The following is a 15,119-nucleotide window of genomic DNA, read 5'->3' as shown; positions in this document are numbered from 1 at the left end:
GATTCTCAAACTAATTTTTGAACCCAATGAACCCAAAATTTATAGGTAAGAAAATTGTATTAAATCCATAAAATATTCATTATTTTCTTTTAGTTTTTCTTTTAGATTTTTTGCTTTAGAATTAAATAATAAAGAAAGTTTGAAGAGAGGAAACTAAAAAATTCATAAATGAAAAGAGTGTTAAATTAAAAAAGAATATTTTTGGTATTAAATGAAATATAATTTAAAAAAGGGGTTTCAATAGAACTTTAGAGGGGTGCCAATAGTCCGACTGTAGAAAGGGGATATGTGATTTGCTCTCGACTCCAACAAACGAGTCGTATTGAATGGGCCAAAGTTTCAATTGTGCTGCTCTCCACGGGCTTTCACTTGGAACCGACCTCAAGCGGACCAAAAATGAAAAATTAAATTAGAAAGAAAATGCAATGTGTGAGACCGACTCTTGTTTTTGTTTTTTTTTGTTTTAATCAATAATTCCGCTGTTCTCATATAACATTTCAATCGATTTCATTTGAAGTGATCCATCATTCACGTACTCGACGATAAAATTTTATAAGTTATTAAATTTATCTTTCATATAATAAATGAATGTTACATTACTTAATATAAAATAGGGATATTATCATTTTCCCACTAAAGATATTCTGACACATCATGTCAGTACCATGGTTTGATAAAACTATCAATTTACCACCAAACATTTAAACTGTTAGTATTTTTCCACAATTCCGTTAAAACTCAGTTAATATGTAACAGAAAATTCATAAAAAGTCAATTTTACCCCTGGAGCATAAAAGACCATGTAATTAACCTTTTATGAATTTTGTAATTAAATCATCATTTGTTGTTCTTCCTTCTTAAAGGACAAAAATTATCCTTTATAAATTTTGTAAAATTGACCATGTGGTGCTAGGCACTTCATAAATTGATTTAATTTATTTAATTTTTAAAGGACAAATTTATTTATTAAATTGACGACCTAAAGACAATTTATTCTACTACTAAAAATCAATTTATGAAAGGGAAAAAAAAAGAATGTGCAAAAGAAGCAATTTAATCTTTGATATGATGATAATAATTTTACACAAAAAAATTAAATAAATAAATTTACCCTTTAAAAATTAAATAAATTAAATCAATTTATGAAGTACCTAACACCACACGGTCAATTTTACAAAATTCATAAAGAGTAATTTTTGTCTTTTAAGAAGGAAGAATAACAAATGATGATTTACTTACAAAATTCATAAAAGGTTAATTACATGGTCTTTTATGCTCCAGGGGTAAAATTGACCTTTTAGAAATTTTCCGTTACATATTAACTGAGTTTTAACGGAATGGTGGGAAAATGCTAACAGTTTAAATATTTCGTGGTAAATTGATAGTTTTACCAAACCATGGTACTGACACGATGTGTCAGAATACCTTTGGTGGGAAAATGATAATATCCCTATAAAATATAATAAAAAGATGGTGGAAAATATAGTGTTATTTTTTATGAGATCCGTAATATGCATCTTAAAAGGAAATATCGTGTAACGTTTATTAATTCGCTTTCATAAAACTCGTGATTGTTATGAGGTATGAATTTAATTTAAAAATATGAACTAGTTCCTTTATCTAATAAATAATTTTTTAATCAAAAAAATTATAATTGTTTGGTTGTTAACAAGAGCTTTTATTAAATTAACTTAATAGGCAAGTTTTTTTAAATTTTGTTATGAAAAGAATGAGATAAGATTTTCAAATAAAAAAATAATATTTTAGACATCTTAATGTTTACAAAACGATTTTCAATCTCTGCTCTCAATAGCTTAAGTGTTTGTTTGTTATGTCTTATCTAATGTTTATTAGTACTTATTTAAACTCATAAGTTCTTATAAAAAAAAATTTGCTATTTAGTTATTTTTTCAGTAGAGCTTTTGAAAATTAAATAAGTTATTGTTTTTATCTAATAGTAAAAGTTAAAATTTTGAGCTTTTGGGAGTAAAGGCTGGATTTTTTTAAAAGATAGAATATCTAAAATATCATCTACTTATTTAACAATCTTATTTTATATTTTTCATAACATAACTTTAAAAAAACTTGCCTAATAAAGGAATTTTATAAAATTTAATAAAAGATTTCATTGACAACTAAATAACTAATTTTTTGTTGTAAAAGCTCTACTTAGAGATGTCAAAATACAGGCTTGGGTCAAGCCCAGGCCCAAGCCCCTTAGAATGGAAGTGTAAGGGATAGGTTTGGGGCGGGCTTGGGTTTTCACTTTTTTTTTTCATTTTTTAAAATTTTTGTAAACTTAAAATGAGTTAATAATAATCAAGTTGTTATTGAAATACAAGTATGCAACCCAAGAGGGGGGGTGAATTGGGATTCTAAAAAATTATTCAATTTATTAAATAAAAACTTAATACAATTATAAATCAGATTCAAAGCAATAACAATTAAGATGATCACAATATAAAAAGATAAGAGAAGAGGGATTCAAACACCGAGATTTTTACGTGGTTCGGCCAACCTCGCCTACGTCCACGCCTCCAAGCTTTCCGGGCTTGAGGATTCCACTAAGCAAGCCTCCAAGGCTTCAAATGCTTACACTTGACTTCCAAGGTGTCAATGGACCTTTACAACAAGAGATTATCCCCAATCTCTTAACCCAAATGTATCCCAACACTTACAATCACTCAAAGTAAAAGATTACAAACTGTTTTGCCTCTCACAATATATAAGATTACACAATGATGCTTAATATGTGAGTAGATGAAGCAAGAATGTGTTCTTAGCTCTATGAAGATTGTATTCTCAAATATTAGCTCAAAATGGTCGTGTTGTGATCAATCTTCTTTGAATTTGAATGAGCTTATTTATACTTGGATTTGAAAATCTAGCCGTTACAAACTGTCGGACAGAAAACGGTTCGCCGTTAACCATTACCGGTTAACCGTTTTGGTTGGTCAAAGTTACCGTTGGGCCAGATTTCAAATAAACGGTTTGTCGTTTAGGATTGCCCCTTCGCCGTTAACTTCCAGAGACCTGCAAGAAGAGCATTTGTTATCCATTTACACTAAACGGTTAAGGACTTGCATGAAGTAACGTTTCTGGATATTATCGGTTAACCGTTTGAAATAATCGGTTAGCCGTTTGTCTCCAGTAACCTGCAAAATGAACATTAGTTAATCCGTTTTCATTTAGCGGTTAAGGGATTGCATAAAGTGGCTTCTCTGGGTATTATCAGTTGACCGTTTAAAATAAACGGTTTGCCGTTTGGCTCCAGTAACCTGCACAACAATTCAGCCTTATCAGTTTTCGTTAATCAGTGCCAGAGGAGGACAACCATCAATTCTGGACGTTATCGGTTAACCGTTTAAAATAAACGGTTCACCGTTAGGTTCCAGTAGCCTTCCCATCTTGGGTGATTTCTGTTAAGCATAACCGGTTATAGCTTAGGTAATATGTTGCTCTCTGGTGATAATCGGTTAACCGTTTAAAAAACGATTTACCGTTAATTTCCAGTAGCCTCCCTATCTTTTGTGTTTTCCGTTTTTCATAAACGGTTAGAGGTTTAGGGAAAATGTTTGCTCTCTGGCTGTTATCGGTTAACCGTTTAAATAAACGGTGAACCGTTTATAACCAGAATTGCATTTTAAACCAGTTTTTGCAGAGAATCTTTTTTTTTAATTTTAAAGTCCATCTTTTATGAAGCATGAATGGAATGATTACTAAGGCTCTCGTTTATTAAGAAATAGCTCCAATACTTTTATCAAAAATCATTTAAAATTTGTTATCATCAAAATCAATATTATTAACATATTTATGTTAACAGTTATAAGCAATACTGAACTGAAAAATAAAATATTTCAAAATAAAATAATAAATAAAAAACAAAGAAAATAAAAGTTTAGAGCTACTAATTTTTCAGTACTGCCTTCTCTAATTCAAGTACCTTTTTAATTAATTAACACTTAAAAGATAGCTTATATAATAATTTTAAGTTTTTTATTCATTATTTATATGTGAATTAAGGATTTAAGTTTTTAAAAATTTTCCATTATTTTAAAATTTTAATTTATTATTCTAATTAATAAATATATTTTTTAAGAAAAATAGAGTGCTTGGGTTTGGTCGATGCTTTTTTTCTTTTTTTCTTAAGCCTTTGTCCTAGCCCTCATGTGAAAGGCCTGGGCCAAAACTCGTGGGAATGGACTAACTTTTTTGCTATCCATACCTTTAATTGTAAAAGCTCTACTAACAAATGCTCTACTTGAAAAGCTATAAAAACAAATCTTAAAATTTGAGTTTTTGCTAGTAAATGTAAAATAATTTATTTAATTTTCAAAAGTCTATTTAATAAAATCAAATAACAACAAATTTTTTGATAAAATCTTATTAAATTAAGTAAGCACTTACGACTATTATATAAACTGTACCAAATAGGTACTTGATTGCATTGCATATATACCGTCACGGTTGGATTATGTTACATATAACATAATGTACATTAAGCTCATAAGTTGTTATTAATAAAACTTAATTATTTCATGTACCGTAATTTTTTGGTTTTAGATGACAAGTCAAGGGATGCTTTTGTGATTGTCGTGGAAGTTTTCTTCGCCTCCAAGTACTTGACTTGACGCTTTAGAATCGCTTTCAGAGCTTTTTCCTTATTCTACATTTCTACTGTGATGCACTGTGCATCAGATTGAATAAAGATACCAACAGCATTTCGAGGCACCTTTGCGTTTGCGATAAGTCATTCTTATGGTAAACTTATTAGACTGGCGCCAAGTTACGTTGAGTGTAACTTGCGCCTCTCACAGCAATAGTACTTGATCTCATCAATGGTATTGTTATTGTGAGAGGTCTGTAAGTTACGCTCAACGTAACTTAGGATCTTCCAACTTATTAAATTTAAGTCAATCACAACTCGTGAGTCATCAGCATATAAGGCTGTATACTGGATCCTTGAAGAATTATTCGTTTTCACATGAAATAATCTAATATTTAGAATCAAATATTTAGGGTGCACTGCAACGGACATAATCTAAGAAGTGTGCACAAATTTTTGGTGATAATTCTTTAATGGGTAATATTAAAAAATTTACAAACGTATCATCATTGTTGTTGTTATTATTATTATTATGAAAAAAGCTAATTCATCCAGTCAAATGTGATACGAGGATTTAAAATACATAATAAGATTAATCATTGATTTTTGAGTCATTAGTTATTGGTGATTAACTTCATTCGTGTTAATTAATAATCTAAGCGGTGGAAGACCGAGTCAAAGTTGTGTCTGGGAAGAAAGAGGTGCATGACTACTGACCGTCCAACGGCTATAAAAGTAGAAAATTTGTATCGGTTCATTAGATGTGGAAATTAGCCACTAGCACGCTGAGAAGTCAATCTAAAATCTAATTGGGTGCTAAGCGCCAACGGCTAGCCCTACCTATATAACGTCTACGAAACGACGCCACCATTTGATATTGATTTTCGTTTCTATCAGTTGACCTGACTGTCTTTACCAAATATCTCAATAATCACCCCGGATTGGTTATAAAATAAACTCTGAAAGGGTGAAGGGTGACAATAATGCAAACGAAGATCGAACATGAATCTGCTGAATCAGATTAATTGGCGTGAATGAGCCAGCCGTGTTGCAGCTTATAGCACTTTTGGCACGTTATTCAACTGTCCATGCTATTAAGTTACACAGCTGTAACATAACAACCTCCTATAACATATATTTATATTCACACACACACACACACACACACACACACACGTAGAAAGAGAAAGAAGCTTTTTAGAAAGAGCATGATATGTTTTGTCGGTTGATGTAATGGAAGTTGGCACTTGGAGACCAATGGCCCTTTGGTCCAGTGGAAGAGTCATTGCACTTAAAATAATGAGTGCAAGGGTTTGAGTCTCCATAAAAGTATTTATGAAGCTTATTTACAATCCTTTCTCAATTATCACATAATTAAGTGGAACCAGTCTATTCTTCACGAAATGTGAGTAGAGTGGACAGCCTTCGAATATTTGAGAGAGTTTGAAGAATTTGGGCAGCGTTTCAGAGAAGTACATGCCACGATGAAGGTCCCAATTGTAGAATCTGTGTGTAAATATTAATTATAATACCTACAGTCCTGTATAAACAGTATTAAAAAAAAAATTTGGCACTTGGAGGGCAGTATCTGACTTTTTGTACGCAATACAATAATGTGTCTGAAATGGAGGCTTCTCAAGACGCAAAACCAGTAAATTAAATAGGAGCCTAGCAAGGAGCGTGAAGCTGGAACTTGAATGGGTCAGGCAACTCCTAACTACTATATCAAAACCTAATAATATCTTCGCGTGATATCGTTGATTCATTCTTTTAACATAATTTTCTTGCCAAAATCAAAGTTAGTTGGTTCTTATTATTATTATTATTATTATTTGTTAGTCGGGGTTTGGTTTTTAATTTAAAAATAAAATATCTAAATAACTAAGAGCAAAGCCGTCTTACGCCATTCAAAATTTCTCAAAAAACCCTTTTTCAATTGAAATTACTAAAATAAATAAAGCCAAGCTAATCATTTCTTATTTTAAAGATAAATTCAAATAATCACTTAAATGAATCTTTCTTTTAATTTTTTTTTTACACCCATCCTATTTCATAAATTAGATTTATACATTTTTGTAACAGACAACTAACTTAAAAAAAAAAAGGTAAAAAATTTACCTTTTCTACTTTTTTTAATTGCACCACACACAAAAATACTTCAATAAACTTCACCTTCTCTAAAATAGCATTTTTTTTAATTGGTTAATTTTAGGTTTCGTAAAGTTATCGACCTCTCTAAATCATAATTAGAAATAGCCAACGAATTGTACTGACATCATCAAAGGAAGGCCCATGTGTGCTCCTACTCGTGTCGTATTGTGTCCACCATGTGTTTTGTGCTATATTGTGCCCACTATGTGCTTCGTGTTATATTGTACCCACAATGTGCTTCGTATTATGCCGTGCCCATGATATGTTTCGTGCCATGTCTTTTTTTTTCCCCCTTAGGCTCGACACGCTATGTCGTGGGTTGCGCCTAAGAAAAAAGCACGATTGGTGTTTTTTTTTTTTCAAAGAGGGTGTTCCAAGCTGCTGGCATATTTTTTTTAAGCATATGTAATTTTTTTTAGATATATGTGCTTTTTGTTAAATTTAATATAATCAAAAGTTCAAAATTGAAATTCGTATTTAATTATAATAAAGTAATAATAGTAGGAGAATGTAATGCTAACTACTAAGTTAGACCTTACGATATTAGAATTCTTTTTTAATACTTAACAATAACAATAATAATAAAATTTTCTTAAGAGCTAAATTAATTGTTAACTTGGACTTACATAGAGTCATAGATCATAGTCTATAATAACATTTAATACATAAATTTTATAAAATAATGATATTTATTAAAAATCATGATATTATTTATTCATTTAATAAATTATAAATATAAAACAATTGGAGTATTTTTTGCAATTAAGAATCAAATGAATTTAGAAAATTTACGCATATAAAATATATTAAAAAAATTTAATTTCAAATTATTTATAAAATCATAAAAATTTAAGTCTATTTCTATATATATAAAAAAAGTAAAATGCATTTAAATGACATTAAGGGCAAAATAGCCAATTAATTAATAATTTTATATTCCAATAAAAAAAGTAAAATATGGATATATAGCATATTCATATTTGTTAATAAAATTATTTTTGTCATCTAATTGAAAATATCTCAAACTTCTGAGGGAAATAAAAATAATCCTCCTTACCTCACAAAACTGATAGATAGCATATTTTATTAGAATCAAAGATATTTTCATATTTTATTAAGTTAATATTAATCAATTATTAAAACACAGTACAATTTCATAGATAAATTAATGTTTTCACATGACATTTTAAAAATAGGTACTTTAGCTGCTAGGGTAATTCAAATGTTATTCATTTTAATATTTACAATCATATAGTGATTGAGACTCTTTTTTATGATTGTAGTATGATATAGTTCGATCAACGACTCTCACTTAATATTAAAAGAAAAATATATTCTACCTAAAATAAAAAAATTAAATAAATTCCTATTAGAAGAGGAGGTCAAGTTCCAACCATTATTGGAACTCGAACTCATGCGCCAAAGCGTGAGTTGTCGATGAGCTACGACCCTATTAATATTTTATAACTTAAACCTCGGATATTTTAAAAAATAAAAATTTAAAAGGGTGCCAAAAGCCCCACTCGATGAGCAAATGCCAACTACATCAGAAGTAAACGGGCTTAACCAACCGACAATGTTAACACGGGCTTGCGGGTCGGGCAGTACCCGAGTCAATCATTTAAAAATTTGACCAACACAACACAACCACAAATATTTACAGTGGAGGACAGGCTGGAGTTAACACAAGAGCGAGGTGTACGGACTGCTAATTGTGCACTCACCGAGGAACACGCTTCACAAAGTATAATCATGTATTTGCAACCCTGCACTGCACTGCCTGAGACATGAGTGATTTAATTTTTTTTTAATCGACGTGGCATAAACCCAATGGTACGACTGAACAGCTGTCTACGCACTTAATTTGTACCAAAAGGAGGGCCTGACTCCTGAGCGAGTCTGATGTTTTCTGATGGGCTTCTCTCGATTCTCCGTCTTTATGAAGACCCTCCCCTTTATACCGTGCAAATTTAGATTGTATGTTTAATGTGTGCGCTACATGACAAAGAATAGTCGGTATGGAGCCCATAGATTCTGCGGGACCCCGTCTATCAGGACAGACTTGTCAGCTGGGGCTCACGTCTTCATTTGAAAAATAATGCACATGTAAATTAATTTCTATGAAGGATCGTTTGCGCCCCAACAAGAATCGATACTGTAATCCACAAAACAAGTAATTAAATAACAAGAGCCGCTCACTTTCCTCGTGGCTTCTGCGTTATAGTCACGTTCTTAAAGAACAAATGACCAATAAAGTTCGGAAAACATGAAGTGCTGTACCAATAATTCTTGTGATGTTTCTTAAAGGCAAGTTAAACCGTGTCGCATAAGCTCTAACTCTACTAACCTTTGAATAGTGATTCCATTTTAATACTTTGTTTGTTCGACAGAGTTTAATACTGAAATTGACGTCATAATCATGCACAACAGTTTTCTTAAACTGAAAAGGAAAGTAAAAGTAAAAAGATAATTTATTAATAAATGAATGACATATGTAATTAGAAAATAAAATAAAACCTATTGATACCAAAATTTGGATCAATGATAATAGCTGAGAAAAAAAGTTATTTTACTTAGGGAACAAACTCTAGAGAGTTTGATGTTTTCAAAATTGCCATTGTTGTCGGGAGTTTTGTCGACGTAAACTCTTTGATGCTTATTTCGAGTAGTATGATAACAAATAAATAATTTGAAAGAAGAAAGAAAGTAAGAGAAAAGACTTGGAGGATATTGTTACTTCTCCTCCTATAGTCTTGTATGCATGTTTCGCTTGTCTTGTACTGTCTATCACTGTTTTTGAATCGTAATCTCTTTATATAAGAGAGAGTAAGTTAAAAAAACTTATCTCTTATTTTATAAGATTTGAGCTTGACGACAATTAAGACTTGTATTGTTTTATCATATTTAAATTAAGACATGCTATTGAATGTGGGTCCTTGGATTTAGGGCTCATTCGTTTATGTCCGTGAGTTGAGTTAGGTAAAAATATAAGTATAACAAAATCTAATTTTTAAGATTTGAAATCTCCAGCATTATTATAAAATACTAGTTCAATTTAAATCAAAACATTAATTTATAAAAAAAAATATATTTGATATAATCAAAATAACTTTCACACCACATAGAAAGAAAAAAGACATATATTGTTTTATATTTTTTTTTCATTACATTTTATTGCTAGGTTGTTTGCTAGTGCATGGAAGTTCGTAGCTTATGACTTCAAAGTTACCATTGGATTCCAAGTACTTAAAGATTGATTTTGATTTCCGTAAGTAAGTTAAAGGGATAATTAGTTGATTATAATTTGGGCAATTTGATACATGATATGGGTTTCGTACATTCGCAATATACTCACTTGATAGGAACGAAAATTTTCTTTGCGAGCCATACATGTAAAATGCAGAGATGGTAGGAATAAACTTAATTAGTTTTTCTGATTATTGTCTAGGTTGTAGTTCATTCTAAAACAATTATAGAAAAAGATCAAAGCTGATAATTACATTTAAATTTTTATAATTAAAATAGTCAAATCTGCTGAGAATTTCTTCCCATACAAGAAAAAAAAGGTATAATTTATTACGCTATAATATGTATTATGCAGTAATCATCCTTCATTATATTAACCATCAATCATCTTAATCAAATCAAAATTAGAATTGAGAAACAAAAAGTACCAAAAGAAAAAGAAAGGGCAGCAAAAGGACATTGAATGTTATATACTTGCTTTGAGTAAATCATCTTTTGCCTTAAAAGCAAAACCAGTTCACAAGAAGTCGACCGTCTACGCATGATCACTTCTTTTAGGTGACGCATAATTACGAACTGGCCTAACCCAAAACCCCTGATGCTAAGCTAATATGATGGTGATCCATTACCCACTTTTTGTAAAATAAAAGTGAGCCGTTACCAAGCCAACAATCCAAAGACGAGTGGGCTCAGACTCAGCTGAATCTTTGATCCAAGTTGATAAACGGTAAACAAAATGGGTTAATTTCAGAGAATATTATTTCTCATCAAATTATAATATTTAAAATATTATTTAAATGATTATGAATATTAATTTACCTCTACTTTTATTAAAAAAATAAAAAATTACATAAATTTATCTTTATTTTTTTAATTTTAAGTTAAAACTTTTAAAAATTATCATTTCATAAAGAGAATAACCCGAAATTTACTCAAACAAATGGTTAAAATGTGGTGTTCAGGTATCCAAGTACCCATGTGTACAAAATGTGCGCCCTGGAGCGGGGACGCAATCGTCATTGTGATAAAAGACAAGGACAGCTGGTTCTTTCTATTCGACAAAGCTCTTGTCAATTCGTGTTCGTGTTATTAACATAATCTGTGTATGTTTTTAGTATTGTATTATTGCTACCTACTGTAAAATATAAGGATACTAAAAAGAGGAAAATCTTTTTATTTGTTTATTTTCCCAATTAAACTTTATAAATAAAATTATCCCGCTACTGAATTTATCCATAAAAATTTTAATTTCATGTTTGGCCGTGGATTTCTATGGTGGAAAACGCAAAGCTAGGAAAAAAATAGAGAAAAGAAAGGGGGTCACTCTCTCTCTCTCTCTCTCTCTCTCTCTCTCTCTCTCTCTCAAGTATCCACTTGTGTCGTATTATTTGTTCCGCTACTCTCACCTCCCCACGCGAACAAACTTAAAACTGAGAGAGATAAGAGAGTGTAAGCAGGGGAGAGAGACTGGGACGCCTATACGGCGGTGTAAGGGGTAGCACCGGGCCCTGATTTTGCGGCCTGGCTCGGTTACATGGATTCTTCTTCTTTCTCTCTCCTCCAAAGTCGCTTCGTTCCCACGGCAATTATACTTTGATTCCCAGTAAAAGATCGATTCGTGAAAACACTTTTCCTTTTTATAGATTAATTAAATTTTTATTATTTTTGGTTAAACTCTGGCGGACCTAAAGGGGACCGAAGCGTTTCTAAGATTATCCTCGATTATAGCAGATCGAATCGATTTCAAATCAAAGAAAAAGAAGAGGAGAGGGATTTACCACGTGAAGATGCTGTGGATTATGAGATTGTCTGGATTTTTCTCAGCCGCTATGGTCATGATTGTTCTCTCTCCTTCTCTCCAATCCTTCCCTCCCGCCGAAGCCATTAGATCCTCACACCTCGACAGCTACCTCCGGTTACCCTCAAAGGTGTCGCCTATTGATGCGAGCACGCGGTTTTCTTTTCGAAAAGCCTCCGTATTCCGCAATGCAGATGAATGTGGCTCCACTTCCTACAATGTCAACGGCGGGGGTGCCAGCGTTTGTGATCCCTCTCTGGTTCACGTCGCGATTACTCTCGACGTTGAGTACCTCCGTGGCTCAATCGCAGCCGTCCATTCCATTTTGCAACACTCCACGTGTCCCGAGAATATTTTCTTCCATTTTCTGGTCTCCGACACCAATTTGGAAACCCTCGTGAGATCCACTTTTCCACAATTGAAGTTTAAGGTCTATTATTTCGATCCAGAGATTGTACGGAACTTGATCTCGACTTCCGTTAGACAAGCGCTTGAGCAGCCGTTAAATTACGCCAGAAATTATTTAGCTGATCTGCTGGAACCATGTGTTCGTAGGGTCATTTATTTGGACTCTGATTTAGTGGTTGTCGACGATATTGCCAAACTCTGGACTACAAGCTTGGGTTCTAGAACAATCGGTGCGCCTGAATACTGCCACGCAAACTTCAGCAAATATTTCACGGCCACGTTTTGGAGTGATAAGCGATTTTCCGCCACTTTTAACGGAAGGAAGCCGTGTTACTTCAATACTGGAGTTGTGGTCATAGATCTGGTGAAATGGAGGCGGGTCGGGTACACCAGGCGGATTGAGAGGTGGATGGAGATCCAAAAGAGCGACCGGATCTATGAGCTCGGTTCACTGCCTCCGTTCCTGTTAGTGTTTGCTGGACATGTGGCACCCATCGAACACAGGTGGAACCAGCACGGGTTGGGTGGGGACAACGTACGTGGCAGCTGCCGTAATCTACACCCTGGTCCTGTTAGCTTATTACATTGGTCCGGTAGCGGGAAGCCGTGGCTCAGGCTCGACTCCAGGCGACCCTGCCCGCTTGACGCATTATGGGCGCCCTATGATTTGTACGGACACTCACATTGAATCATCTTCTCGCGGTGGTATACACGCCGGTAAATCCATTCGAGGACTTATTTTTTTGTTTCTTTTCCTTCTTCTTCTTCTTCTTCTTTTTCTTTAAATATTTTTTTTCTTTCATTAATTTGTGTCTTCTACATTTTCTTTTTCACTGTGAGTACTCTCATTTAATTATTTTAACTTCTGTTATAAAAATCATTTCTTGTATCCCATTATCACTGTCCATGAAAATAAAACGGAAAAAATAGTGATTTGTTATTTTGTGCTTTATACATTATGGTAGATTGGTAGTGTTGTCACATGACTAATATTGTAGTTATAGTTGCAATTAGGGCAAGGAAAGCAACCTTGTGTTCTACTGGCTCTCTAGAGCACAAAGAAAAAGCTATTCTTCCCAATGGAGAACACAGTACACGTGGCATAGTGGCATTAAAATGGAGGATTTGAAATGACCAACTTGCCCTTTGAGTTTTAATCGATTATTAATAGCAGTTAGCAAATAGGCTGGTGTCGGTCAGTCTTGGGCCTCGCCGTTCGTATCTTAGGGATTTCTTCATCTGATTGCGTTTGTAGGTGCTGTCTTTATATATTAATTTATTTTTTGTTTTCCCTAAAATGCCCTCGACTGTCTTTGTCCGAAGAAGTTGATGAGATTTCATTTATCTGGTAGGGCACCTGGGCAAAATGTGGTACAATGCATTTTGGTAGGTCACTTGAAAATATCAGCTTTTTTTGCTTTTTGGCCTTTTGCACTTCATTTAGACAGTTACCAGTGACTTGGAAGAACCATTGACACATAAGATGATAATTGGGAGAAATACATGTGACAACAAAATAAGAAGTGCTTTTAAAATCATGAAGGTGGTATAGTAAATGAGTTAAAGGTGGAGGGGGCATGTGAGTTGAAGTGGTTTGTTGGTTGTCCATTTTCAATCTTGGCCAAAATGAACCGACTAGGAGTAGTTTGGTCTCTAAAATTTGGGCGCGGCGCGGGTTGCCTCCTGGAGATGTAAATAGGGCGGCATTAGAAGAATCCAAAGAGGTGATGATAGTAGCCAAGTCCAAGGGCTCCTTTTTGATAAGTTTAATTTGGTGGTGCCATCTGCAGAAGACTTGTGAACTACCACCCACCCTGTCCCTTGCGCACTTAGGTGGCATTGGCAATTCCCCTTATTATCTTTTGTTGTTTTTCCTTCTCTCTCAAATTTTTCATTGTTCATTTGATACAAAACAACATTAGATATCTTAATTTATTCATGAAATATAGTAAAGTAATCGAGTTGTGTTAGTAAAAAGTTAAGAAGCCGAGCAATCTCATTAAATGGTGACATGAACGAGGGACCCATCTCTCTTTGTAGCGTGAGATGTGTCCAAAGTAGGAATGGGGACAGATTCCGTTCGCCCTGGCATCACACGTGGCCAGTTGCTTTTAGTCTCGAAGAATCAGCGGCCTACATGTGGTCAGTCTGCAGTAGGTGATGAGATTGTTTTTCTTGATCTCATATTTAAGATTATCCAGAGTTTTAATTATGCTATGGCTATACTTAATAAAATTTTTCTAGGTTATTGTTATTTTTTAACTCTGTTAGCAGTTCGCTGCTCATTCAGAATTTTGGATAGATAGAGATGGGTGCATTTTATTTATTTATTGGTGTCATAAATTAGTTTGAATGCGGAGTACAGGACACAGCAGCAGACGCTGGCCCTGCCTAATTTAGGGTGTGAAATCATATAAAAGATAAATCTGACTTTGGCAGCTTTTATGGTCCCCAATTATTCTTTCTAATCATATGCTAATGTAATTTTTTTTAATCATTTGGTATGATTAGATGGTTCTAGAAGGGGAAGATTACCGGGCAAGAGAGCTGGCGATTGATTGACCCAACCGATACATGCACTGCCTAAAGCCTGGACAGTTGTGGCTTTTGTATTAACCCAATCAATGGAGGAATTGAAATTATTTTCTGGAGATAACATTTTGATCCCCCTGGGGTTGAAGTTTGCTGGTGCGGTATAGCACCGAATTTGATGGATGCATGAGGGGTTATTCTTTTTGTTCTTTTGTTTTTACGCGTGGAGGGAAAGAGTAGGTTATTCATGTGGATGGAATTGAATGCAAGTTGATTTTTGTAATGCAGATTCTTTTTTTAATTTCTTTCTTTCTTTCTTTTAGGAAAATAAATGAATTTTAGGGGAAATTAATCACAGCACATGATTCTTACAAAAAT

The 15,119-nt window shown here is 33.3% G+C and overlaps 1 protein-coding gene across 1 annotated transcript; it reads left to right on the top strand.

The window, feature by feature from the left end:
- The first annotated feature begins 11,234 nt into the window (after window positions 1–11,234).
- On the top strand, window positions 11,235–15,023 carry LOC18050334 (probable galacturonosyltransferase-like 7). The gene is made up of 2 exons (XM_006444376.2): window positions 11,235–12,926; window positions 14,721–15,023. Exon 1 carries the CDS (start codon window positions 11,791–11,793, stop codon window positions 12,895–12,897), a length of 1,107 nt encoding a protein of 368 aa, XP_006444439.1. The 5' UTR covers window positions 11,235–11,790; the 3' UTR covers window positions 12,898–12,926; window positions 14,721–15,023.
- Window positions 15,024–15,119: the final 96 nt, after the last annotated feature.

Source organism: Citrus clementina, unplaced genomic scaffold (assembly GCF_000493195.1).
Source record: "Citrus clementina cultivar Clemenules unplaced genomic scaffold, Citrus_clementina_v1.0 scaffold_3, whole genome shotgun sequence".
Lineage (NCBI taxonomy): Eukaryota > Viridiplantae > Streptophyta > Magnoliopsida > Sapindales > Rutaceae > Citrus > Citrus x clementina.
The sequence above is the reverse complement of the archived record's forward strand: the minus strand, read 5'-3'. Positions and strand labels throughout refer to the sequence as shown.